Source organism: Kogia breviceps, chromosome 15, assembly GCF_026419965.1.
Source record: "Kogia breviceps isolate mKogBre1 chromosome 15, mKogBre1 haplotype 1, whole genome shotgun sequence".
In the NCBI taxonomy this organism is placed as follows: Eukaryota; Metazoa; Chordata; class Mammalia; order Artiodactyla; family Physeteridae; genus Kogia; species Kogia breviceps.
Window position 1 is genome coordinate 72,014,564 of NC_081324.1, and position 27,434 is coordinate 72,041,997.

Here is a 27,434-nt window from a genome sequence, read left to right on the forward strand (position 1 = left end):
TCGGATGGCTGCCCCTTCAGGGACAGTTTCCTCTCCTTCCATCCCACACTTCCGGGAGCTTTGCTTTGGAGCTGACACTCATGGTTCGTTGTCTCCCATAACTGCACAGATGTTCCCCTTGGCTTTTTGCATAATCGGTATCTTCCCCAGCAGAACGTTTCAAGCGCTTTGCCAGTTCTTACTGATTGCCTGGGACCCACCTCTAGTTCATGGCGCCTGCCCCCGAAGGGCAGTAAGCACATGCAGCGCTTTACTGAGTGGGAGGGATTGTGTCCATTTTATGAGGGTCCCCAGCTGGTCCTTGTTCAGAAAGGACGCGGCTTTAAGGTATGGAATGCTTCGTGTACAAGGCTGCAGCCCTGATTGTTAGAAGCAACACATTGGGAATGATGTAAATGTCCAAAGGAAGGCAAACTGGGGGGCAGAGAGGGCAGGGAGATCTGTTTCACTGTATCCTTTTTGTCTCTTGTGAATTTAGCGCCATATGTAAGTATTGCGTAATGACGATAAAAACTGCTTTAAACATAATAATGAGGGTCTCACGGAGTCTTAGGGGCCTGTTGTAGACAGATGGCCCTGCGCAGAAGTCCTGGGTGGCGGCGGGGCTGGTGGGGGTGGGGGGTTCGGGGTGCTAACGTGCCCTGCCTTGTGTTTTGTGGGGCTACAGGTGGAGTTCCCCGAAGCCCGGATCTATGAGGAGACCCTGAATATTTTGCTGTATGAGGCCCAGGATGGCCGGGGGCCTGACAATGCTCTCCTGGAGGCCACGGGTGGGGCGGCCGGACGCTCCCACCACCTGGACGAGGACGAGGAGCGGGAGCGGGAGCGGATCGAGCGCGTGCGGCGCATCCACATCAAGCGCCCGGACGACCGGGCCCACCTCCACCAGTGAGCCGGGCGGGGGGCCCCCGACGGCACCCCGCCCGCCCCGCTCCTCCCTGCTGTGCACTCAGATTCCCCGAGAGCTCCCGGGCCTCCCACTTCCCTCCGAGTCCGGAGAGACTGCATAAAAAGCCAGATGACGATTTTGGTATTTCTCGACCAGGTGAATGGATTGTCCTTACCCAGGTGAACGCACCCCTGCTATTGAACAAGCTGGGTCCAAGGTCTCTGCTTTCCTGAGAATCCGAGAAGCACTGGAGCCAGGCTTTCCTGGTTCTGGAGGAAGAGGATGAACGGGTGTGGTGTGTATGTGAGAACTTGTCTGCAGTATTTATTTCTGTGGGTGTTGACTGACTCTGAGCTTCTTGGGTCGCCTTCCCTCCAGGGTTCCGTTGGTCAGCTCTGAGACAGGTCCTGTAGTCGGTGGTCACCAGTGGTGTCTGCAAGCTCGGTGTTTCCTAACTCCACCCCAGCACCCTGGCCCCATTCCCGTGCCCGGCACAGGCTCCACGGCTTTGCGAACAGCCCATCCCGCCTTGGGCATCGATCCTAGAGCTTGTTGGTGAAGGAACCACAGCTCGTAGCAGTGGAGATACCACCTGAGGGTTCCTGCCTCTCAGCCGCTGTGTCTGGTGTGGCTCTGGATGCCCAGCTCTGTTGAAGGGGCAGGCCTGTTGCCCCTTTGGCTGATCTGTGGTCTGGTGCTTGTTGGGACCCCGCAGGGTCCGGCCGAGAGCAGAGCTGCCCCTTCCTCTGCCCTTCTTGTTGACCCACTCCATTCCAGGAAGGCTGCCTGGCCTGCTTATGGGCATAGCGCACAAACCCCTGCCCGGTGGGCTCCATTCCTTCCTCCTTGGCCTTATGCCCCGTTGAGCGGGGCTTACTGCCCCCAGCGGATGCCCTGCCCTTTGCTTAGAAGAAATTAAACACGGCCCCAGACTCTGTTCTGGCGTCCAGATAGGACCACTGCTCACACCAGCAGCCTCAGGACAGCTCACCTGCTGTCAGTGCAGCCGTTGCCTGGAGATCCCTCCCTGTCTCTCTGATTCTTACACAGTGTGGAGTGGCCGTTGGTGAGCAGGCGGAGAGGACGTGCAGATCCTTCTGGGTCTGGTCAGTGTGCGTGTTCATGTTTGTTTAAGGGATGTGTGCGACTGTGGATGAGGATGTGTGCCCATGGCGCCTGGGTGGCCCGCGCTGGAGCCCTGCTGTCTGCACGGCGCTCGTGTGGGACGGACGTTCTCGGTTACCTACCTCCCCGTCTCCGCGCCCGTGACGCACAGAGGGAGGGGTGACGAATGTGGGTGGTTGAGACTAGGCTGGTAGAGTAGTTGCAGGGAGATTCGGAGGTGTGTAAGGTATGGATGGGTTTTGTCTGCTATTTAAGGGAAACGTTACCATTTTATACCAAAGGTATTAATATGGGCAGCCTTTGATACAGTGTATTCGAACAAAACGAGTTTATATTTTGAAATGGTTTTTACAGCTTAGACTTTGTACATCCTGCCCTACTTGTGACAGTTGTATGCCTTTATTTTGTATCCAGCAGCAAAGCCTACAATAAAACTTTAAAACAATCATGACCCAACCTAAAAATCATGTATCGGGTAGATGCTTTTTAAACTGTTGTGTGGGAAACTTTCATATTAGGCCATTTGGATTTTATTAAGTGCTGTGGATGGGAGGGGAGGGGGCGTAAATAACGTTTTGTAAATATTTTATACTGTTTGTTTTAAACACCAACCCTGCTGTTTGGGTTGAACTTTTTTAGAAAGTTAAAGTGAATGTCAGTTCTGATGTTTTCTGTAGGAATGGAAAAGCCATCATGTAAGTTCTGTTTTTCAAATGTTTACGTGAAGAGTAGCCAACTGTGTGGAACAGTCTGATTAGTGGGGGCTTCTACACCTTACGACCAAATGTTTCTGGCCGCCTCTCTACGTTCACATTTCCTTCAACTTTGCACTTGTAGTTTGGAGTCTTTGCTTCCCTGGGATATGAACAAGCTCATGAAACATTCCGTGGTGAGTGATACCGTTAGTTGCCTACAGCCATGAGCTGACCACGACAAAGCGTTGGCTGGTCCAGGCTCCGTTATCAAACATATTCTACAAAGAACTGATTTCTTACGTGAGCACTAAGGGTGACAGAATTCAATATTCGTATTTAAGAACCATCCAAGTAAAACAAACACTGGCCTAAGATTTGGTGAAGAGCAAAGTTTTATTACACTGTAATAACTTAACAAGGGAAAAAGCAGAACAGCTTTGGGTCCCTCGTAATGAGGCTTTTTTTCCCAATAGATCATCTGATTGTGGTGATTGGGGGCCTTGCCTCTCCATTGTCCTCCTGCAGTGGCTTAGCGGGGCGGTCGCTGTGCAGGTTCCCTGGCCCTCCCTCTGGAATGTGTGTTCTCTAGGGCTCCACCCAGAGTCACTGTAACACGTGTGTGTCACTAACTTTCTGTCTCTTTGTGCCATGGAAAAAAAACGCTATGAGCTTCAGAAGTAGGCACTGTATGTTGTACAAGCATCTGTGGACAGATGTAAAATAAAAGTTATATAACGCTTCTACTTAAATCTGTTTTTCTGGGTCTTTTCAGAAACGCCCAGCACAGTCCAGCCACTGAACTGAAGTGCAGTTCACAGGAAAGAGAGCAGAGCAGAGATCCCACCTTCTACTTCACCACCTAAAGGTTGCTGCTCAGGGTGGAAAAGATGAGTCATTTTTCCGTAGTGTTTGAACTCAAACACTGGAAGGAAGTCTTGGGTGGAAATGCTGCCGGGCTTGTGAAACAGCAGTCGGCTGCAGTTGCCTCCGAGTGCAGGTCTGGGGTGGGGAGAGCTACACCTCACCATATGGAACCTAAAGCCGTGAAGGAATTTGGGTGTGTTTCTGAGTTTCATTCATTTAAAGCAAAATTCAGACTTTGCAGCTTTACGCTCTCAGACCACGTATAATACTTCATTGTGCCTCGGGCAGCATGACAAAAAGAGAGTCTGTCATCCCCCCGTACTGACATGTTCAAGTGCCCGTCAAGTGTAGGTCCTATTGGGGATCTTTAAAATCACCCCCTTGGGTGACTTGAGGTTGGCTCCCTAAAGGGAACATGTAGGGCGACAGAACACCTGAGGGTTTGGCCTTTGGCATAAAATGCCCCTCCGCTTCTTCAGGGACGATCCTTTTCCTAGAGCTGCTGGAACCTTTGCTTGAAGGTGTCGCTAACTGGACCAAATTCGAGCTTCCTGGGTGCTTTCCTCAGTTGCCGCAGAAACGGCGATGGGAGCGATCAGACTTCCCCCTCCATCAGGACTTCGTGCGGACCGCCACCTGGGGAAGGTACACGCTCAGCTTTAGAGGTCTCTCCTCTCGCTCAGGAGGGAGCAGTTGGCGGCACAGCCGCCCGCGTGGTTGAGGGGGACGTGGACAAGCTGCGAGCAGCCAAGCCCCGCCACCCACGCCGTCTCCTCCTGCCCCCCCCGCCCGTGAGACAAGCCACGTCTAGAAATGGGCTCACTGAGGCCTCTCAGCTTCAGCCTCAGCCAGCCAGGGAGGAATGGGGCTAAGTTTTAAGACAGCACGTAAACTGAAAAGTCATCTTACACTTTACATTAAAAAATCATGCTTCAGTATTTTAACTAGTCCCCAGAGGAATGAACTGTGTTCGGGGGCAATTACGTGTACTCTTTGTCCACAAAGCAATTTCCTCGTTAAATGTGTATGAGACAGTCCATGTTGTTAGACCATTTTTTTAGTTTGTGTATATAATATACCAAGTATTCATAATTTGCTACAAACCACGTTTTAAAGATTCAGCCCCCTCAGCTTTCAGTTTGTCATTTCCCAGCAGAATTGGATCAAACTTGCCAGGGAGGGCAAAGCACCGGGCACTCAGGCCTGACTTCCTAAGATGCAGCTGGTTCCCAAACCTCTCCTCCTCAGTCCTGGGATCCTTGTTTTCCAGAGCCCGGGCCTCACCCCCAGCCAGTTACGTCATAGTGTCAGGGAGCAGGTGGGGGGAGACACACAACACCGGTATTTTTCGAAGCTCGCCGGGAGTTTCCCCCGTGGAGACTCACTTGAGAACCACGTGATAAGGCATGAGGGCCTTTGACAGCCAGTGAAGAGTTGGCCTTGACATTTAATATTGAGAAAAGTTTAATGTTAACTTGTGGTTCGCTGACAAGTTGAGTAAACTGTTTTCCTTTTCATTCAGTGTTTGAATCTGCACCTCTAGTACCCATTCCTGCCTGTTTTTCAACGTAGAATCAGGGACAGAGGGAGAAATAAACTAGATTATGATTTTGGTCAACCTACAGGAGGACTGAAATCGGGAGAACTTGAACCCATAGTCTTATTTAAAACTGCTTACGCCTCCCCCTCCCCAGACATGGTCACTCACCACTGTTAACTGTCCGTTTTTATCTTTATAGATTTGTTCTTCTGGTCCAGTGTCAAAAACTATTGTGCCTTCTTTTCCAGGACTAATATAAAACTGTAAACTTAAAATACACAAAGTGATAAGTTACTGGCATACTCTGTTTCTTTCCTTCAGCTTTGGGTCTGCACAAGAAATTCCCTTGTGATGCTTACTAGTTTCAAGATCAGATTCCTGTTTCATGACAGAGTTTTATTGTATATTTGAGTAATCGAAAGAAAACCGTTTCTGCAACTGGGAAAGTGGCCACGCCTTCCTGTAGTTATTTTCAAATCAGTTTAGCACGGTTCTTCCACAGGCATGAACGGCAGAGGTATGGCTGGCACCTGCTCTGGCCCCCGGGGGGGCGGGGGGGGGTGTCCCCCTTTCACTGGGGGGACAAATTCCCTTAGGACCATAAGCACCTCCTTTGAAAACTAGATGGTGAGACCACTGTTCACTCCCTGTGGTGAGTAAGCGATCACTAACTTCATTTCTGTGGAGCCCAAGTCCTAGGGGGCGAGGAGGGAAGAAAGCTGGTGATCGGAGGGGGCAAGGGTACCCCACCCCTTGTGGGGAGGCAGTTCCTACTTTGCGGGGAGGGGCAGGCCTGGGTGGCAACGATTAACATTTGCGTCTCCCTTGCTCTGTCAATAGACACTTAACGTTGAATGACTTCCCGAGTACAGACCAAACCACCTACCTTCCCTGAACAACATTTACAATGTTCTCCTTCTTAGCCAGCATGACGAGTTTAGTAACTGCCTCAAATATGTGTGTGCACTGTAAGACGGCATCCCCCTGCGGCAGAGAGGAGAGAACACGGCGGTTCAGTGGTGGCGGCTTCAAAGAAGAACATCACTGAGGTTTCCCTGGGGGCAGCTAAAGATTTTGGCGGTGTTTCCCTCCGTCAGCGGCCCCGTGGCTGTCAGTTACCTTTTGCTTGTTTCCTGGCGAAATGTGAATGACTAAGATCCCGTCGCTGAAGCTGCTGGTAGAGACACCTTAGGACAGATCCAAAGTTAGAGGCCGGGAACTGGACAACTTGACGTTAATACAGAAAAAAAGGCATGCCTTGGGGGGTCCCCAGCCCCAGGCTTTTTCCCTCCTAGCTGGGCCGAGTGGGGTGGCCCTGCAGTCAGCACCTGTGCTCGGAATAAAAAGCTGGTCCCTGTTCAAGGGGACTAGCGTCCAACCTGGATGCCGGAGTGAGATGCCGTTGGCATTTATGCCAGAATAAGAGGCACAGCCCGGGCCGCCCTGGGTTCTCTGGGCACTCTTCACTTGGGCCTTTCAGCGCAAGGCTGCTTCATTGCTGGCGCGCCCGGGAGCCGAGTCAACCCAGTGAATTTCCTGAAGATTGCCTGCTGCTTACCTTTGAGCGCGGGGTACTCTATTTTCTGCTTGATTTTGGCAAGTTCCACCACGTAAGCTGCCTTCTGAGTGAGAATGAGTTGCCTCTGCCGTGTCTTGAAGCCTTTCCTGTCGTATTTAATGACCGGGATACCGTACTGCAAGGAGGTGACCGTCACTACGAGGGGACGCTTGCTGCGCGGGGGAGGGCGGCAGCGTACCGAGTGCCTCGTCACTCGGCCTCTGGAAACGTTGCTTCGAGCACCCGCACGGAGAGGGGCTCACATAGATTTTGCATAAATGGGTTTTCCCTGAACCCCGGCTCTCTGCGTGAAAGGCTGTGAATCCTGGCTCTGCCTGTGGCGTTGACCTTCTGAGGTATTCAAGGCCACAGCCACTCGCGTCACGGGGCTGCTCTGAAAGGTCAGCAGAGACGAAGACACTCTGCAGGCGTTAAGAGCCCTGCCAGCCGGAGGGTAAGCCCACCGAGTCACAGGTTTCTAGTCCCCAGGGGCCAAAGTGACCGAGCAGCCACCGGAGCCACAGTCGCCGGCTGCCGCGTGCCAGGCCGCAGCCTGTGCCCTTCACACCATCAACCCCTCCGTCCTCCCCGTTCACAGAAGGATGGGGGCACCCAAGGTGCAAGTCACCTGCCCAGGATCACACAGCTAAGTTATGAAACCCACGTCGGCGCTCAGGCACACTGCTTCTAACGGAGGGTGTTTAATGATTAAGCGTATGCCTGCATTTCGCTCAACTTCATAGAAAGCCAGACTCAGTTCCTGGGTGACAGATGAGGACCATAAGAACAGCCCCAGGTACCTAACAGTCACGTAATCGTGATCCCTTTCCTCTTCACACCCGGAGCATCACAGCTGAGAGCCCGGCCCACGCACACGCACCCCTGCCTTTAAATAGCGCTTCCAGAGCCCCTTCACGTAGAAGACAGACCCTGTTCTCAGACCCCACAGCGGAATCCTGTCTCAGGCAAGGACACACATTCCCTTACCTGGATTTTCTCACTGCTGATGAGTTGAAGCACTTTGGGATTAATGTCTCCTTCATCTAAGGAAGCAACCAGAACACAGCAAATCATCACTAAATACCACCCCTGTGCACAAGCCACTGGCATCTGCTGGTTTTCTGTCCCTCTGTGACCAAGACCTCAACCTGGGAGATAGCTGTCAGGAAATGCGGATCAAGCATCTTCCTTTGACTTTTTTTTTTTTTTTAAAATAGGGGAAGTGAGCACAAAGATGAAAAAAGGGACTTACCTATCCGGCTGTTGGCAAAGGGTTGATTTAAGCTTTCTGCATAGCCTTCTTTCTTTCCCCTGAATATTTCACTTGTAACCACCTTTTGCTGCATCTGGTGATACATAATTAAAAGTACAAAATGGTAGCCATGAGGCTTTGGGGGACCTAAAGAGGTCCACGCTAGTGCTTGCTTTCCTGAATAAGTAAGGCTCCTCAAGGAGCCTTGTCATAACTTCTGCAGAGGAGTCAGAACACACAGAAGTCAAACACATTTGGCTTTGGCCAAAATGCTCCAAGAATTCTACCGGTTAGAGTCTGAAGTCGACACTTATACGCCTGTCTCTGCTTGCACTGACTTCCTGGAAGTGGAATTTTCAGAGTTGAGAGTTTCTTCTAGGTCAAGAGATCCCAAACTGCAGCCCGTGGGCCAAATCCAGTTAAGTTTCTTTGGAGCGCAGCCCTGCCACTTATTTACAGGTTGTCTCTGGCAGGTTGTGTGTACCAGGGCAGGATAATTTAAACGGAGATGGTGTGGCCGGCAAAGCCTAGGATATTACCCTCTAGCTCTTTACAGAATAAGTCGGCCGAGCAGCAAATGAACCTCAACCAGAACTACGCCACCAGCAGAGAAGGGGCCCTGCATGCTTTGTAGTTCAGAGGCCGTCTAGATGGTGTTCCCACGGTAACTAAAGAGCGGTGCTACTTTTAACAGCTGCCAGTTAACGAGGGCTCTGTGCTAAGTGGTCTACATGCGGTTTCATCCTCAAAGCATGTATGAGTCATGAGCCTTGTGTGACCCTTGGCTTACAGGTGAGATGGTGGGTGAAGACTGCTGACTCTCAAGGGGCCAGCACCCACTGCTCCAGCATCCTGCCACCTGCCCGCAACGCCACGACCCTACCAGGGCTTTCCTCTCGGCTGTGATCCCTCGGCAGTACTTCCGGACCAGGTTCCTCACGCACATTTTCCTGAGCAGATTCGATGCCTGCGTGGAGAACACTCTTCTTTTCCACCTGCCTCCCTCACCCGCCCCCCGCTTTAGGCTTCAGCCGCCAAAACAGAGGCTTTGAAAGCACAGCTGAATTCAGTTTGAGGTAAAGGACAGCCTTAATATTTTCTAGTCAAAGAGAGCAGCTCATCTTCCAGTCTTGGGCTCACTGTTCGCTACTGCTAAACTAGTGGTTCCTAATCTTGAATGAGTTTTGAGCCACCTGAGTTGCTGGCCAGGAGGTTCCTAGAGACGCTGATTCAATGGGCCCGGGTTGGGGCCCAGGAATCTTAGTCACCCCTACTCTGTGCTCCAGACACAGAGGGTCCCCAGAGCATCTTCTGAGAAACACCGTTCTAGGCAACAGTCCCTAAACCCGTCTGAAATGTTACATCAAGGACAGAGACCATTCAAGAGTGCTCTGTGTAAGCAGACCTCCACGGGCTTTATAATTCTAGAGAGGATATACGAATTCTGAAGAGTTAAAATTCCTTGGGCATCACTCTTGCCGGGAAGTGCTTTGTGTGCCGAGGCAGCCCTTTCAAGGCAAGGGAGGCGGCACCAAAAAATACACAAGTTAAGCTCCATGCGTGCCCACGTCATTTGCAACGTGAGTCCTGGAACACTCCTTACATTTTCCAAGAGGCCAGGAGGCGTCAGCCAGCTCTTGTCCAAGACGTTCTTTGGGACATGATACCGAAGATTCAAGATGTAATTCTTCCTCACGAACACAATGAACTCCTCGTTGTCAGGACAGAGGGGCTTGTTGCGATTGATGAACCCCTTTATGAACCTAAGCAGGAGAGAGTTTTGTTAGTTTTCTATTTCTTCACTTCCCATTTCTTCACTGAAACTTGCGTTCTCTCCCCCACTGGTTTGATTCAACGGTGGCCAAAACGGTGGAGATTATTTTGTTCGCCAAGTAGGGCCACAGGCCAAATCTGGCCCAAAGATATGTTCTATTTCACCCACACCATTTTTTGTTTTGTTTCGAGTGACTTGAATTCATTGCCAACAACAACAAACTGGGAGGTATTACATGAAAGCCAGACTTCCAGCTTTCCTTGAAAAAAAAAAAAAAAAAAAAAAAATCAAAAGATCTGCCAACACTGGCCTGGCCACAGTCTGCTAAAGTGGAGTAGTGACTGCCCCTCTTAGGTGGGCTGAGCTTTCCAGTTTGCCGCAGTCCCTACCCTACCTTACTGCCTTATCCCCGCTCGTGAGACCCGCTGTCCCTGCCTGGCCTCAGAAGGCGTTTGACTTTGTGACTTTTGAACTAGGCTAAGAGAAACAACAAACGTTCTGAGTTGTTGATCACTGTCAAATTAAGGAGCTCAGAGGAAGGAGATGGAACAGAATTCCTAAGGGTTGACATCCTGCAGGGAAGATTACTTTTCTGCCCAAAGCCAAAACCTCCAAGTCCATGACCACCCTCTGCAGCACAATAGCACTCAGAGACCTTTCCTCCCTACTGGACCCAACTGAGAACTTACTTTCTTATAATCTGCACAGCCCACTTTCTCCTTTTGGCCTCCTTCCGAGCCAGGGCTCCACGCCAGTGGGCTTCAAGTTTAATGGCTGAAAGAGTTCACTGCTGGCATTAGAAGGTGAGCACAATCACTTAAATACAAAAGCCTTTTCCAGAATTATTCACCCACTCCACAGACACCTGGATGCCCGCCCAGCACAGCACTCCACTAGCCCTCGAGATGGAAAGTGGGAAGAGAGTCATCAGTCTCTACCCGGACGTGCCCAGACGGACAACTGAACCAGAGTGACAGAGGAGCAGAGGGTGCTGGGAAGGATCAAGGGAAGCTCCAAAGTGACGCAAGGGGGTCAGTTTTCTGGTCTTTTTGAGGGACCAGAGCGGCACTTGACGGCACAGATTAGTCTCGCCGCTGCATTTGCTCTGTCTCGCCCCGTGTTTAGTTTTAGTTGTCTACGTTAAAAAATGGGGATACATAAATCGGGACACATGAAAATTAGATTTCTGGCTTGTGTCCCAATTTTTTTTTTTTTCCTGCGGTTCGTGGGCCCCTCACCGCTGTGGCCTCTGCCGTTGCGGAGCACAGGCTCCGGACGCGCAGGCCCAGCGGCCATGGCTCACGGGCCCAGCCAGACTGGGGCACGAACCCGTGTCCCCTGCATCGGCAGGTGGACTCCCAACCAGTGTGCCACCAGGGAAGCCCCCGTGTCCCAATTTTTAAATGCTTTTCAGATTTTTTTTTTCCAGTTAATTCAGATATTGAAAATTCTTTTCTTTTATTCCTCGTGGCCACATTGTTACAAAAACAAACAACTGGAAACAACCCAAACGTCCATCAACAGAACAGCTAAATTGCAGTACGATCATATAGTGCACAGGGGTCAGCCAACTGCGGCCCTTGGGCTGGCCACCCACACACAACCCAGATGTGTCTGTAAGTAAAGTTTTATTGCAACGGAAATGTCGCAGAAGAAAAATACAGACAGCATAATTTTATGGAGTTCAAAACATTCCAGCCTACAAGTGTATTGTTTAGTGATGCATCCATAGATGATAAAATTATAAAGAAAAACAAGGAAATAATGCAAAGTTCAGAAGAATAGTGTGTGTGGGGGGGGATGCTGAGAAGTGATTGGGGAGGAACAAAGTACAGGGGCTCCAAGTGCACTCATGGTGTTAGTAACCTTTAAACAAAATTATTCTTTAAACATGCATGGACTTCCTTGGTGGCGCAGTGGTTAAGAATCCGCCTGCCAGTGGAAGGGACATGGGTTCAAGGCCTGGTCTGGGAATATCCCACATGCCGCAGAGCAACTAAGCCCGCGCGCCACAACTACTGAGCCTGTGCTCTAGAGCCCGCGAGCCACAACTACTGGAGCCCGCATGCCTAGAGCCCGTGCTCCGCAACAACAGAAGCCACTGCAATGAGAAGCCCGTGCACTGCAATGAAGACCCAACCTAGCCAAAAATAAATTTTAAAAACATGCATATGTTGTGGATCAAATAAAACATGTCTGTGGAATAAGTATAGGCTGCATTGTTATGTAGAGTAAAAATGAGGCCCCAGAACCGGACCCCGAGAATGCCCGACACCAAGGTTTCAAGGCCAGGCAGGCGAAAAGGATGCTCAAAGGAGCCTGTGCGTCTAGGGGCCACGTGGATGAGAGGGAAACTGTGGTCCATGGCAAACCTGAGAGGTCCTGTTCAGTTCTTACCTGCTTGTCTTTTTCTCACGTATGTTCTCCTTTCCAGGCAGCCTTTGTACATGGCTTGGATTCTCGCAACTTAAAAGAGAACAAAACTTTTTTGGTGAAATGGCTTTCAGTTGTGCAGCTTGGTAGGTGTGACCTTCAGAGGAGGTGTCGGCAGTGGCCCTAGGGGCGTGCAGGGTAGAGGTGACAGAGGAAGCCACGGGATATGACAGGACAGAAACGCGAGTGGGCGGGTTACATTCAGCCTGAGTGCCAGCCAGTAACGGGGGCTCCCTTTCTTCCTCTTGCCTTCCCCCAGCTAAGGCACAGAACCACCACCTGGAGGGCGTGCTGGCGCCTGGCTCCAGGCATTGCATTTCATCTTCCCACCCAACCCTGCAAGGCAGGCAGGCAGGCAGGCATCAGTGCACTTCACAAAAGGGGATCACAGACCCAGCCGGTGAAGACCCTTGCCAGGTGCGAGGCAACCACGCGGCCATGAAGCAGGAGGGTGAACCCAGGGCTGTGGAACCACACACGTGCCCTGTAGCGTCTCCGTTCACAGTGTGCCCCCTCCACCCAGTGACTGGGGTCGCCCCACAGACCAAGCGCTCCTCGAGGGTCCCGCACACCAGCAGCATCACGTCCCCTGGGAGCTGGGTAGAAATGCTGACCCAGGCCCCCGCGTTCAGCACCTGCCCTTGAACCTGATCTGGGTGGTCAGCGCCCGCCGCCGGAGAGGTCAAAAACAGACCACCAAGCACAGTGGTTACGAGCCCGGGCCCTGAAGCCAGACAGACACACATTGAAACCCCAGCTCTGCTGCTGTTGGGCCTCGACTGCCCCCACGTGTAAAGTGGAGATGATAATACCGCTCGTCCACAGGTTTGTTCCGAGAATGCGATGAGATCGTGAATACAGCAAGCGCTGAGGTTACTCAAGCAGAGCTGGTCTCAACAGGCCAGGTGAGGTCTCAGAGGGGAAGCCCCTACCCCCTGGTAGTTTTGATTTGTGATTTTTTGGCATTCTCCTCCCATCTAAGTTTTCTTATTTACCATTCACAACAAACACCCTGGCTGTGGGCTTTGCAGCTACACCTTCCAACATCAGACACTTATACAAATGAAGTTCTAAAAAAACCTTCATTTAAGGGGGATGGACTCCATGGGTTTAGGTCCTGGTGTGGCACAAAAAAAGTTGGGTCCAAACTAAAAATGAGGCAGAACTACAGCGTTTAAGTTTCCAGGTGCATCCATGACAGCCCTCCAAACATAAGGGATAAATTCACCTGTATCTTATAATCCTGTTGCCTTGTTCTGGGTTAAGGCATAAATTCACCTGTATCTTATAATCCTGTTGCCTTGTTCTGGGTTAAGGCATAAATTCACCTGTATCTTATAATCCTGTTGCCTTGTTCTGGGTTAAGGCATAAATTCACCTGTATCTTATAATCCTGTTACCTTGTTCTGGGTTTCCAAAGCCAGAGCTTCTGACATATCAAACACTCATGTTTAAGATGTTTCCCAAGCTAAGCTTGTTCATATCACATTCTGTTAAAATCAGGGCAGGAAAAAAAAAAAAACATACCTAATTGATGTTTACTAAATTCAAAGGCATCTTCAGTAGCAAATAGAGTTCTAGGGAAGCGAATGAATATTTTGGATCTAGAAATGAAAAAAATGTTTTAATTATTAATTGGTCATCACCATCTGTAGTGGATTCAATAGTGTCCTCCCCCCGCCCCCAAGGTCACATCCACTTAGATCCTCAGAATGTGATTCTTATTTGGAAATAGGGTCTTTGCAGATGTCATCAAGGTAAAGATTGAGATAAAGTCACACTAAATCCAATGAGAGTGTTCTTCTAAGAGAGAGGGGAAGACACACAGAGAGACGCAGGGGAGAAGGCCACGTGAAGACAGAGGCAGAGATTGGAGTGATGCTGCCACAAGCCAAGGAATGCCAGGAGCCCCTGGAAGCTGGAAGCAGCAAGGAAGGAGCCTCCCAGAGAGACGTCAGAGGGAGCACGGCCCTGCCAACACCTGGATTTTGGCCTTCCGGCCTCCAGAAATGTGAGAAAATAAATTTCTGTTGTTTTAAGCCAACCAGTCTGTAAGTAATTCATTATGCAGCCCTAGGAAGTTAATTCACCTTCCTAACCCAAAGTGACTTCCCTGGGCTTTAAAAAGTGATGACAGAGAATATGGGTCTAAGTTTAGGAGAAGATCCCATCAGCCAGCAAAGATAAATTATAAATATTGAGCTCACATTGCCTGCCCTTCTCAGGCTCCCCGGCAACCCACCCTTTGAGGGGAACTTCCCAGACCAGCCACTGGGGGGCAGCAGTGCATCAGGCCACGTGAACCCATCAGAGGTTTTATACCGGGGACAGATGACCCCTCTGACCTCCATGACCCACCTCCCACTGGATGTGCTAAGCCCTATTCCTCAGAAATCTGGCTCGGAAAAGTAACTGCTCTTTGAAGCAGGGCCCAGAATAGAAGAATAAAGGATGGAATGGGGCCGGGGTGGTCATAGAGGGCCATGTACAAGCTGGCAGGGAAAGCCCACTGACACATTCAAAGGCAGAGATCCCTGACGCTGGAATCTCTGTGGCCCGGGAGTAGATCCTCTTCATACGTGGGCCCTGTTCTTTGCAATCAAATGAACGCTGACCGAAATGAGAACAGATGAAAATTATCCTGGTTCACCCCACTGAGCTCTGCCTTGACGCTTTCAACGTGTACGAAAAGTCCTGCTCACGGACGACAGCTCTACAGTAATGATACCTAGAGTTCTAGAACACCACTTTCTGGCAGATGCTAGAGGAGCTTTCTCATCGCCGAAGTCGTAATATCCCCTCTGAGAAGTCATGCGTACATTTTGAACAGTGAAAGAACGTAGACACAGAGAGATTAGGGAATTCGCGCTGACAGCCTCCTCATTTTGCGCACAAAGCTTATCCCAGTCTCCAATGCAGGGTTAGCATCCAGGGCTCCTTTATACTTACTCTCCTCCAACAGGCAGCTATGTAGCCTTTCGAACCCACTTAGCACTTGTGATACGGTGCTTTACAACAAGAAAAATGTATTTGGTCTTTGTCCCGCTCCAGTGTCACAGCTCCCTAAACTCTTGTAATTTCCTAAGTGATTAGAGCAGTGGGGCATCTTTTGCTATAATCTTTCGGGTTTTGTTCCTGAAATAGCTTCAAAGTGTTAAAGGGGAAATGGGTGTCTTTTAAAAATTCTTTTCCATTATGGTTTATTATAGGATATGGAATATAGTTCCCTGTGCTATACGGTAGGACCATGTTGTTTATTTTATATTTATAATAGTTTGTATCTGCTAATCCTAAATTCCCAATCTATCCCTCCCCACCCCCTTTCTCCGGGTGTCTTATTATTTATAACAAACCCCTTTCAACCACACCACACCTGAGTTGATGCTAACAGCTGATGTTTGGAAAGCCCCTAAATAACCTAAGGATGGGAACTGGTTGCCACGGAAACCAACCTTGAGATCAGAGGGTTGGAGCTTTCAGCCCCACTCCTGGGGAGGGGAGAGGGGCGTGAGGTTGAATGAATGACCACTGGCCAATGAATTTATCAATCATGCCTATGCCTCTCTAAAACCCCCAAAAGGCATGATTTGGAGAGCTTCTGGGTGCACCTGGAGAGAGCATGGGACCTCCGCACCCCCTCCCACATACCTTGCCCTGTGTATCTCTTCTGCCTGTTCCCAAGTTAGATCCTTTTGTAATAAACTGGTAATCCAGTAAGTAAAGTATTTTCCCGATTCTTTGAGCTACTCTAGAAAAATTAATCAAACCCAAGGAGGGGGTCGTGGGGACCTCCGATTTATGGCTGATTGGTCAGAAACACAGGTGACAAACTGGACTTGTGATTGGTCTCTGAAGGGAGGATGGACTGTCTTGGGAGACTGAGCCCTTAACCCGCGGGATCTGACACCATCTCCAGGTAGACTGTCAGAAGTGAGTTTAATTGTAGGACACCCAGCTGGTGTTAGAAGTGTGATGGAGTGTTTTGAGTATGAGGGAAGCGTTGAGAGTAGAGACACACAGGAGAGTTTTTTCTTTACAGAGATGCATTTAAATTGAGTGAATGCATGCAAGTATCTGCTTATAAATCTACGTAAACTCCTGAAGAATGAATCTCCAGGCTCAAGATGGATACAGATCGATTAGGAAAACATTTTGACAGCGATTTCCGGGACACTCACCTCCCTAACTTGTACTCCTCGGGTTTGTAGCCAATGTACTTGATCAGCCGCTCTACGCCCTCTGCTGGAGGCCCGTGCCAGTGCGGCCAGGTGTCTGGGCACAAGGACTTGTACCTAGGGAGGGGAGAGGCATGTTTAGGAAGCCGCAGACCTTACACTAACTAGCTCCCCTAGATGTCAGCTTCACTCCACTGGGCATGTCAATCACTCAGAGGAATCAAGTAGACTCATCACACCCACTTCCTAGAATTCAACGATATATACTCAGCAATAAAGAAACAAGAGGAGCTGTTTCAACAGGGTGGGAGGTTTGGCCTGTCTTCATAGAACAATGACCTCATCAGACACTCTACCCAAGAAACTCAATGCTGCTCCTAGGTGTATACGCAAGAGACACGAAAACATATGTCCGCACAAAAGCTTATACGTGAATATTCGGAGCATCGTCATTTATCATTGACAAAAGGTGGAAACAACCCAAATGTCCATCAACAGACAAAGGAATGTATAAACAAGTATGGTCCAGCACGGGAAGAAAAGGTATGATGCTTGATAAGTGACGAGGGACTTTTCAAGGGTAATTTTGGACCCAAGGTTGACTTAAGAACCTGATTTCAGTATAAAATGCAACTCCCTTCTAATATGTGGTCGCGATAGAGATAACCATGATGTCTGTGATATAATGCAAAAAGCGAATGCAGAATTCAGAAGCGCCTGTGGACTAAGGCTAGAAGCGATACAACTGGAGCCACTGGACTGGAACCGCACTGCTTGGGTTGGAGCCGAGCTCAGGAGCTAGACAAGTCGCTTCACCTCCTCACTCTGCAGCGTAAACAGTGAATGACAGGACCTTCCTTGTGGGGTCGTCACGAGGTTGAAATGAGATACCCCATGGAAAGTATTTGGCACAGTCTGAGCCTTCAAAAAATGTTAGCTACGGTATTCCTATTACGCTTCCTTCCCTTAATATCATTATATGGTTTGTATTACTTTAAAATCAAATGTCAAACCGTTAAGAACATGTTTATTTTCCTGGAATTATACTTTATGAGAAAATCCATTAAGGACATTGCAATGAACTGAATGTTTGTGCCCTCCCACCCCCAAATTCATATGTTGAAGAAACCTAACCCCCAATATGATGGTATTAGGAGATGGGGCCTTTGGGAGGTGATTAGGTCAGGAGGGTGGGTCCCTCATCCTTGGGATTTGTTCCCTTTTACAAGAGACCCCAGAGCGCTCCCTTGCCCTCTTTCCACCATGGGAGGATGTGATGAGAAGAGAGCAGGGTGCAGTCCAGAAGAGGGCTCTCACCAGAACCTGACCGTGCTGGCTCCCTGATCTTGGATTTCTAGCCTCCAGAACTGTGAGAAATAAACTTCTGTTGTTTAGAAGGCACCCAATTTATGGTACTCTGTCATAGCAGCCTGAACGAAGACAGGCATTAAGTGTCACGTGTTCTTCCCCGATTACTTCCCTCTGTTACTACCACACACAAAGGTACAGACACATGCCAACCCCAGGGAACGCAGAGCAATGCCAGGCCCTGCTCCCTCCTGTCTGGGGCAGGCCCATCACTAGCACACACCATCAAAGCTGTCTAAACATGGGCTAGACAGACACAGAGGAGATGGGGAGATGCTTTAAATGCCTGCAGGGTAGAGGGACTCATAACTTCTTTCCTTTTTTTTTTTTTTTGAGGGGGTGGTGTACACGGGCCTCTCACTGTTGTGGCCTCTCCCGTCGCAGAGCACAGGCTCCGGACGCGCAGGCTCAGCGGCCATGGCTCACGGGCCCAGCCGTTCCACGGCACGTGGGATCCTCCCGGACCGGGGCACGAACCCGTGTCCCCCGCATCTGCAGGCGGACTCTCAACCACTGCGCCACCAGGGAAGCCCACTTCTGTCCTTTTTAACTCTGAGATGCAGTCACTCCCTGATCAAGGGAAGCAGTGCCGGGGAGGTTGCACACATTCGGACATCTCCAGCCCGTTCCCATGAGCCTCTCCTGCCTTCCCCTGGGCCACTGTCCTGCAGCAACGCCAGCCTCCTAGCTGGTCCTCAAGCTGCTCAGTTCCCACCTCCAGGCTCTCCTGCCCAGACAGCTGCCTCCAGATATCCTCATGGCTCCCTTCCTTACTTGGAGAGGCCCTCCTGGACCGCTCTTTCCCCAACCCAGATTCATTTTCCTTCAAAGAATGTACGCCCCACCTGACCTCCTATATCTCCTTGTTATCGCCAGTAGAAAGTACACTCCATATGGGCAGGGGTGGGGTCTGTCGTGTTCACTGCTGTTACCCAGCACCTTGGACAGTGCTGGTACAAAGCAGGGGCTCACTAGTATTTATAGAAAGAATAAACAAGCCCGACAGCAGCAAAGTAGGAAAAAACGCAGGAAGACTGGAACGGCAAATGCCTATGTGTTTTGGGGCCGGGGTTGGCAGTGGCTGCTGCTTCCATCTTCACTAGACTTCAGATTCAGAAAAATGGATGAGATAAGGGTGAATGCCAAGTCGCTGATGAACAAAACTGGTATGTCAAGGAGGTTCCCCCCACCTAACCCTAACCCACCGCAAAAACAAAACAAAACAAGACAAAAACCCTGGCGGATCCTCAAACAAACACTGAGTTATCCTCTGACCCAGTAATCTACTCCTAGGTATGTGCCCAAAGAAATGAAAGCATATGATCACGCTAAAACTTGTACTTGCGTGTTCCCAGGAGCATTATTCAGAATAGCCAAATAACGGAAACAACCCAAATGCCCATCTACAGAGGAATGGATAAATAAAATGTTGTCTGTCCACACAATTGAGTATCATTCAGCCATAGAAAGGAATGAAGTGCGGACATATGCTATAACATAGATGAACATTGAAAGCATCGTGCTAAGGGAAAGAAGCCAGACGCTAAAGTCCATATATGATACGACCACGCTTGTATGAAGTGTCCAGAATAGGGAAATCTATAAAGACAGAAAGTAGAGTGGTGGGGGCTTAGGGCTGGGGCAGGGTGGTAAGGAGTTAGGGCATTTATAGCTAAAGGGTATGAGGCTTCTTTTGGAGGGCATGAAAGTGTTCTCAAATGGACTGTGCTTGCATAGATCTGTGAATACCAGAAACCACTGATGCTTCAAGTGGGTGAATTGTACAGTCGGTGAATTATATCTCAACGAAGCTGTTTAGGAAGAGAAAACCATGGCTATCCACTGGCAGTGTGGTCCCCAAATGGTGACAGATGAAAGAAAAAAGGAGAGAGGACAGAAAGGATAGTGGGGTGACAACCAGCCTCTGACACCAGGCTGCTTGAGGGTCCCACGTTTCCTTCCTACCTGCCTTCCAGACGGGCCTCCAGGGGGACACCTGTGATGGTGTTTCATCTGTGAGGACTGGGATGGAGATGCTTATCCAAATGTACCTATAGCGTAGAGCAAAGTAGGGCAGAGATTTCCAAGGCTGGGGTCCCGGGCCCCGCTGAGCCTTCCAAGGTAGTATTTGGGGTGGGGTTGTCTGTAACTCTTTTCACCGTTCCTAAAACCCAAAGACACTTACACTGTTTCTCAAGATAGAACCACACAGGTCAATAAAATCGTCAGTGTATTTAGCTGAGACTGTATCAACTCAAAAGGTTAATGAGATGATACTCATCAGAGGTTTAGATCCGCAGGTAAATCATTAAAAAACAACAGTGAGGAAAGAGATGGTTACTTAATAAATGCATATAAACAGATATTAATTATCAAGACACGAGGCTCATGGGAGAAAAATAAGCAAGATCCGTGGGTAAAGAAAAATCTGAGATTAAATGAAGGGCTCAAAATAAGAGCACCAAAAAACGAAGTTTCAGAGCACAGGATCTTGATGTAAATTGCAAAATGCGAGGCACTGGATTGAAAATGTAACCTCATGCATGTGCTTTTTATAATTATGAAGTTGTACTTCAAAAGAAGCCTAATATTCACAAATGAACCTATCTACAAAACAGAAATAGACTCAGACTTAGAGATCAGACTTGTGGTTGCCAAGGGGAAGAAGAGGAGGGAAAAGGAGGGACTGGGAGTTTAGGGTTAATAGATGCAAACTATGACATTTAGAATGGATAAACAACAAGGTTCTACTGTACAGCACAGGGAACTATATCCAATCTCCTGGGATAAACCATAGTGAAAAAGAATATTAAAAAAAGAATGTAGGGCTTCCCTGGTGGCACAGTGGTTGAGAATCTGCCTGCCAATGCAGGGGACACGGGTTCAAGCCCTGGTCTGGGAAGATCCCACATGCCGTGGAGCAGCTAGGCCCGTGAGCCACAATTACTGAGCCTGCGCGTCCGGAGCCTGTGCTCCGCAACAGGAGAGGCCACTATAGTGAGAGGCCCGCGTACCACAATGAAGAGTGGCCCCCACTAGCCGCACCTAGAGAAAGCCCTCGCACAGAAACGAAGATTGCTCCCAGACTGACCGCGCTAAGACCAGCGCCCACGGTCGCCCCGGGAAAGGGTCTTCCCCAGCCAAGTACAGACGCCAAGGGTGCATGTCCCACGTCTGCCCCCTGGCGGCAAGTCTGTGCATCGCGTCTTGTACCTCCTAGATTCCAAGAAGTTAGGGGCTTAGCGAAATGAACAGAAGGTGGCAAACTCAGTCAGCTTCCTATTCTCTGAAACGTCAGTGCTCATCACGGTCACCGCTACGGCAGTTAAGAAGCAAACGGAGTTCCCTGGGGGACGGCCTTTTATTCATCGCCACGCACTTCACTGGCTTCAGATCAACAAAACACACTTTACCTTTGCAAGAAATGCTCGTATTTCCGTCGGTACGCAAAGCCGGCCCGCCTCACCCGCAGGTGCTCCATCAGCCCCAGGTACTTGACCTGATGCCTTATGAGGAAGACATCGAACTTGCCTTTGGAAACACAGAAGGAAGAGTGCTGGTGAAGGACCCTGTGGCTCTGTTTCAACCAAGGCAGACCAGAGGCTGCAAGCTGATGATATGTGGGCTGGGTCTGGCCACGAGGCATGTTTTGTTAGGTCCTAATTGTGTTTCTCTTAATGGGGGAATTTTACAGGGAAGTCTGAATTTCTGGTTTCTCTTGAAAATGCATGAGGTCTGGCCATTCTGGGCCTAGAGCCCCAAACGGCAACGAACGGCCCTAAGGAAGGAGGCCTGCCCCTTTAGACAGGGTGTGCCCTCTCCAGCTGGCCACAGTCCCCTCCGATCCCTATTGCATTACACCCAGACTGCTTCACTCATCCGCTCTTCCTGCCTGGATTCTATAAGCCTTTGACTGTACAGCTTTGTTATGAGACCATGGCACAGGCTTAGAAAATACCCGAGTCATAGACCATTTGGGAAGATTCTTCACTGGCTGGAGAGAAGCAGTGTTGCTTTCCCTCACCTCTGAGGTCTGCTTGGCTCAGCTGTGTTAGTCCTGAAACTGGCCACGCTCTGAGCAAAGTTCACACGGGACCATGAAAGGAACCCTCCTCCTTATTCATTTGCCTTCTGTTATTTAATACAGAGAACAAGCAGCAAGCCTGTGGTGGTTTTTAGGACTTTACCTGCCGTCGTCTTGGTTTCCCACCCGGCCTCATTTCCCTGAGCTCAGTGCTCTGAACAATGCACAACTCACTGGGTTCTTTACTCTCGTTGGGCTTGATGCAACGGATGTACGAAGGTTCCTTAGAGATGAGAATTTCCAGAAGGCTGCTCAGACTGTTTTTAAACTGAGTCCCCACCTGCAGGGAGAGAGAGAATGAGCTAAACAGACGCTGTTGTTCCCCATTTATACAGAGAAGACTGGTTAAGTCACAAGACTGACCCTTGAGACCCAAACACTCGACAGACTGCTCTGCTAGTTACCTGTCATGAACTGTTTTGTCCATTAAGAGAAGGCTTTGAATGTCCTAGCCTGAGAAGCCCAAGCTCAGTCTGGCCAAGTAGAGGCTGGACAAGCACCTTTCCAGGATGCTTCCCTCACTTGGCGAATACAAAGTGAGCACCTCGTAGGAGCCAGCATTGCCGCTGGCAATGTTTCCTTGTTACCAAGCTTCCTTTATGACACTCGCACTGCTGTAATTTCTTTCTTTATTTGATGATACAGTAAGTCCCCTACCGACGAACAAATTCCGTTCTGAGAGCACATTAAGTCCAATTTGTTCGTAAGTCCAACAAAGTTAGCCTCGGTACTGAACTAACACAGTCGGCTGTGTAGTACCGTACTGTAATAGGTTTATAATACTTTTCACACAAATAGTGAATTAAAGACACAAAAAATAAGAAAACATTTTTAATCTTACAGTACAGCACCTTGAAAAGCACAGTAGTATTAGTACAACAGCTGGCACACAGGGGCTGGCATCGAGGGACCAGGCAAAAGGAGTTCCTGACAGGAGTGGGGAGAAGGGGTGGAATACGGTAGAGCCGAAGGATCGTCAGCAACAGGAGACGGAGGGCAAGCTGCAACGTCACTCACGCCTGACATTCTTGGCATGCACGTCTGCATCTTTGAAAGTTTGCAACTTGAAGGTTTGTGTGTAGGGGACTTACTGTATCTTCCTATACCATCTCCCACTAGATTGTAAACCCCACGAGGGCAGGAACACTGTCTGTTCCGTTACTGGTAGATGCCCCTGTGCCCAGCACAGTGCCTGACACACAGCAGGTGCTCAAAGAATGTCTGCAAATGAATACACTGGTTCTAACCTTGGAAAATACATATTTAGTAGAACATTTAGAGAGTGATACTTCCCAAAAAAGGAGAGGACAGCTTAAAAAGCATAGGTGACTAAAGTACTTGCACCCTCTGGGTGATTTTTGCTATCTTTCCAATTTTGCACAGGCATTTCCCCCCTGCCACTCACCGTTGGTGGCCTTCTTCGGTTTTCTAACTCGGCCACCCGGAAGCATTCCTTCAGGATTCTGTTTCTGGACCTGCAAAGCACCTGCAGGTAAAGAGAAATGAGTACCACATTTGCTGCTTCAGAAATCATTAAGGGGTCTTCAGGAAAGTTCACACAAGTGTGCACAATGGACCAGAGCCATCTGCCTTGGGAGCACTTGAAGAAGAAGAGGGGGAAAAAACACAATCATAGGGACTTCTCTGGTGGCGCAGTGGTTAAGAATCTGCCTGCCAATGCAGGGGACACGGGTTCGTGCCCCGGTCCGGGAGGATCCCACATGCCGCGGAGCGGCTGGGCCCGTGAGCCATGGCCGCTGAGCCTGCCCTCTGCAACAGGAGAGGCCACACCAGTGAGAGGCCCACGTACCGCAAAAAAAAAAAAAAAAAAGATTGACATAGTAAATTTCATATTATGTATGTGTATTTTGCCACAGTTAAAATTTAGAAAAGAATCTTTTAAAAGTCACCCCAATTTTAAACTCACAGTGGCATGAGAGAGTAATTTGCAGATAGGAAATTTTAAAAATTAGAAAGCACCCATCTCAGAAAGTACAAGGAACTTCAGCCCTGGTGGAAAAAGTGGGACATTTAGAGATTCTTCCTGTGGAAAGCACCCTCCATGGATGGGTTTGTAAGGGGGGTGGGCAATGCCCACAGAGGGGAAAGCCACAAGGGGAATTCTGTCTCCCATTTGTCCAACAGGACCTTCCACTCCAAGAGGAAGGCATCAACAGACCCACTTCACCGATGGGGAAATCTGCCATGAGACCCCCAGCTGGGATAGGGTCAGGCTGAGACTCAGACCCAGAGAGCAACCGTCTAGAGCAAATATCCAAAGTTAGGAATCGCTTATCCATTCTGAATCCCAGAGGTTGGGACAAGTGGTCCTAAAGTGGTAGAGAAAAATAGGGAAGGGCAGAAAATATTCCTGAGATGAACCGTTTGCATGTTCTCTCTGAAAATGTCTCTCTAGGTTTAAGCTTTTTATAAACCAAGCTCATTAAATACGATCCAATTTTTAAAAAACAGTTAACTATTTTAATACAAAATAAAGGCTTAAAAAAACCCAAGGTTTCTCTGATCAGTGGGGCATATGAAAGGAGATGGAATTTCATTGGTAGCTCCAGGGGCATAACCTGGTTCCAGCCCCACCTTGAGATATGACCTTGAACAAGTCATGATCTCTCTGGGTCTCAGTTTCTTCATCCTAGATTTGTGTCACCCCAGTGTACTCCCACTGCTCCAGTATAAGATCTCTACTCCTCCTCCCTGGGGACCTCATCCTGCTGAGCTCTCGGCTCCCTCTAACACTGCCCCTTACTGAACATGTGCTGAGCTCACCTGGGCCTCGGGGCCTTTGCACATGCTGGTCCCTCTACCTGGAGTAGCCCCTGATCTTTCCAAGGCCAAGATCCTTCTCGTTCAGGTTTCAGTTCAAAGTCACCTCAACGAGGATGTTTTCTCTGATCACTTAAACTAAGTTTAAAATGTCCCTCTCAATCATAGTTCCTTATTTTCTTCATAGCACTTCTCAGTGATGGATAACTTAATTGTGTATGTATTTATTCTCAGCCACTCTTCCCTCCCTCCCCACCCTGCCCCCACCCCCCGATGATAAGACCCATGAGAACGAGGACTGTCTTGTTCACCACTGAGACCCCGGAGCTAGCACCATGCCTGGCACACAGGAGGGACACCACACACATATGAATGGGTTTGTTGAGTCAAGTGTTCATACAGATGATCTTAAATGTCTGTTCTGGCCATGACATGCTGGAGTCCTAATATAATGCATGGAAGAGAAAAATCCAGAAGGCCAAATCTACCCCAAAATCAGTATCACAGGTGATATCTCATAACCATCAGAAATACATATACTTAAGTTTCAGACTTACTTCTTTCAGATGTCTGTAGAGGAGATCATTGTTTTTTTCCAAGAATCCTGTAAAACATTGAATAAGAAATCCCTGAATCAATGTTTTTGACTAAAAATACAATTCCATCCCAGCTGATTGCAAAGGGAAATTCTGAAAATAATCTTTTAGGATTAGAGTTTCTCAGCCTTGGCAATACTGACATTTGGGGCTGGATCATTCTTTGTTTGGGGGGCTGTCCTGTGTGTTGTGGATGTTTAGCAGCAGCCCTGGCCTCTACCCACTAGATGCCAGGTCTCTAGACACTGCTAGATGTCCCTGGGGGATAACTCCATCCTTGGTCAAGAACCAAGTCCTCAGAACTGACCTATAGCTCACATGCTACACGCTAAACCCCAATGAGCTGTCACACGAATGTAGAGTCTTTACACTGAGTATTGTACACGTGCCTTAGTAAACAACTACACATACAATGAATGACATTGAAACAATGGAAGGGAGCTGATTTCCAAGGGCGGCCAGGTGAGACCATGTAGATGGATGAGAAAATCACCCCCACCACTGACAAAACTCAGGCTCAAGCACTTGGACTAGTGGTACGCAATGGCATCAAAGGAAGACACATTATTTCCAATTTTAAAACCTGGCTTATCAATGCTCACTTAAAACCTAGCCAGTTAGTAATTAAATTAGTAACTAGGTGGCATTATAAAGTCAAAACCAGCTAAAGATGACATGCATCTGGAAAGAAAAAGATGCATCAGCAATGTCTAAGAAACAACCTTTTTAAATGACAATTTGGACTTATCAAAACTAACATTTTGGGACTTCCCTGGTGGCGCAGTGGTTAAGAATCTGCCTGCTCATGTAGGGGACATGGGTTTGAGCCCTGGTCCGGGAAGATGCCACATGCCGCGAAGCAAATAAGCCCGTGCGCCACAACTACTAAGCCTGCTCTCTAGAGCCCGTGTGCCACAACGGCTGAGCCCACGTGCCACAACTACTGAAGCCTGCACGCCTAGAGCCCATGCTCCGCAATAAAAAGAGGAGCCACCACAGTGAGAAGCCTGCGCACCACAACGAAGAGTAGCCCCTGCTCGCCTCAACCAGAGAAAGCCCGCGTGCAGCACCGAAGACCCAATGCAGCTAAAAATTAAAAAAAAAACAAACAAAAAACTAACATTTTTATTGCAGTGAAACACACATAACATAAAATTCACCATTTAAACTATCTTTAAGTGTATAGTTCAGTGGCATTAAGTGAATTCATATTGTTGTACAATCATCCATCCATCTCCAGAACACTTTTCTTTTTCCCCAACTGAAAATTTGTACTGGTTAAACACTAATTCCCCATTCCTCCTCCCTGAAGCCCGATAACCCCTACTCCACTTTCTGTCTTTATGAATTTGACTACGTACCTCACGGAAGTGGAATGGATTTGTCCTTTCGTGTTTGGCTTATTTCACTTAGCATAATGTTTTTAAGGTTCATCCGTGTTGTAGCAGATGCCAGAATTCTTGCCTTTTTAAGCCTGAATAATGTTCCATTGAAAGGATAGAATACATTTTGTTTATCCGCTCATCCATCGATGGACACTTGAGTTGCTTCCACCTTTAGGCTATTGTGAATAATGCTCCTGTGTACATGGGTGTACAAATAGCTGTTCGCGTTCCTGTGTTCAGTTCTTTTGGATATATGCCCAGAGGTGGTCAAAAGGAACTTTTGATAGAATCTTTAACTTAGCAATGCCACTTCTGGGAATTTATCCTAGGTATATATAATGTGCACCAATTGGCTAAGTGGAATAGACAAAAATGTCAAACACACCAGTGTTTACAAGAGACAAAGTTAGAAACAACCAGAGGCCATCAAACAGATGACGGGACAGAGCCCCACAGGGAGTACCTGTAGCTTTTCACAAGAAATGCAGGGGAAATCTGTTTGTTGCTATGGAGGTCTGGAGGCAAGAGGCCGGGGTGTGTGACCTTGGTCAAGTTATTTAACTTCTGAGTTCAGTGCCTCATAGATTAAAGGGGGGCTAATAAGGCTACCCACCTCACAGGGTGGTTCTGTAAGGTCTAAACGAGCAACAGAGGTAAAGCATTTGGGACAGTGCCTGGCCCATAGTGAGAGCTCAATGCATATTAGTTGGAGTCCCAATGATTGCCAATATCCATTAAATGAAAAATGCAAAAGATATAACACAAAATAACAATCTGTGTCATTTAGATGTGAGTGTGTGTGCACACGTGCATGTCCCCACGCGTGTAAGTATATGCATAAGACATTTTTATTTTCCAGTTGGTTCCTGTGGTTACCTCAGGGAGAGACTAAGAATAAAAGGGGTTTTTAGTTTT

General features: G+C 48.7%; 2 protein-coding genes across 3 annotated transcripts in view; one reads left to right on the plus strand and one right to left on the minus strand.

Annotated features, from left to right (window-relative positions):
* Positions 1-3,452, plus strand: part of KCTD10 (potassium channel tetramerization domain containing 10) — a 34,509-nt gene extending 31,057 nt beyond the window's left edge. For both annotated transcript variants that reach the window (XM_059040316.2, XM_059040319.2), the window contains exon 7: positions 668-3,452. In XM_059040316.2, coding sequence (XP_058896299.2) covers positions 668-892 — 225 coding nt within the window. In that variant the 3' untranslated portion in view covers positions 893-3,452. The remainder of the gene's footprint in view (positions 1-667) is intronic.
* Positions 3,453-5,233: 1,781 nt separating this feature from the next.
* The window catches only part of MYO1H (myosin IH), a 42,849-nt gene continuing 20,648 nt past the window's right edge, over positions 5,234-27,434 (minus strand). The window contains exons 15-30 of the mRNA XM_059040300.2: positions 25,096-25,142; positions 23,163-23,243; positions 21,932-22,037; positions 21,087-21,204; positions 16,309-16,422; positions 13,658-13,734; positions 12,095-12,163; positions 10,387-10,471; positions 9,527-9,686; positions 8,807-8,890; positions 7,924-8,017; positions 7,659-7,714; positions 6,672-6,807; positions 6,233-6,300; positions 6,000-6,097; positions 5,234-5,381 (exon numbers count right to left, since the gene is read on the minus strand). Of these exons, the coding sequence (XP_058896283.1) occupies positions 5,234-5,381; positions 6,000-6,097; positions 6,233-6,300; positions 6,672-6,807; positions 7,659-7,714; positions 7,924-8,017; positions 8,807-8,890; positions 9,527-9,686; positions 10,387-10,471; positions 12,095-12,163; positions 13,658-13,734; positions 16,309-16,422; positions 21,087-21,204; positions 21,932-22,037; positions 23,163-23,243; positions 25,096-25,142 (1,541 nt within the window). The remainder of the gene's footprint in view (positions 5,382-5,999; positions 6,098-6,232; positions 6,301-6,671; positions 6,808-7,658; positions 7,715-7,923; positions 8,018-8,806; positions 8,891-9,526; positions 9,687-10,386; positions 10,472-12,094; positions 12,164-13,657; positions 13,735-16,308; positions 16,423-21,086; positions 21,205-21,931; positions 22,038-23,162; positions 23,244-25,095; positions 25,143-27,434) is intronic.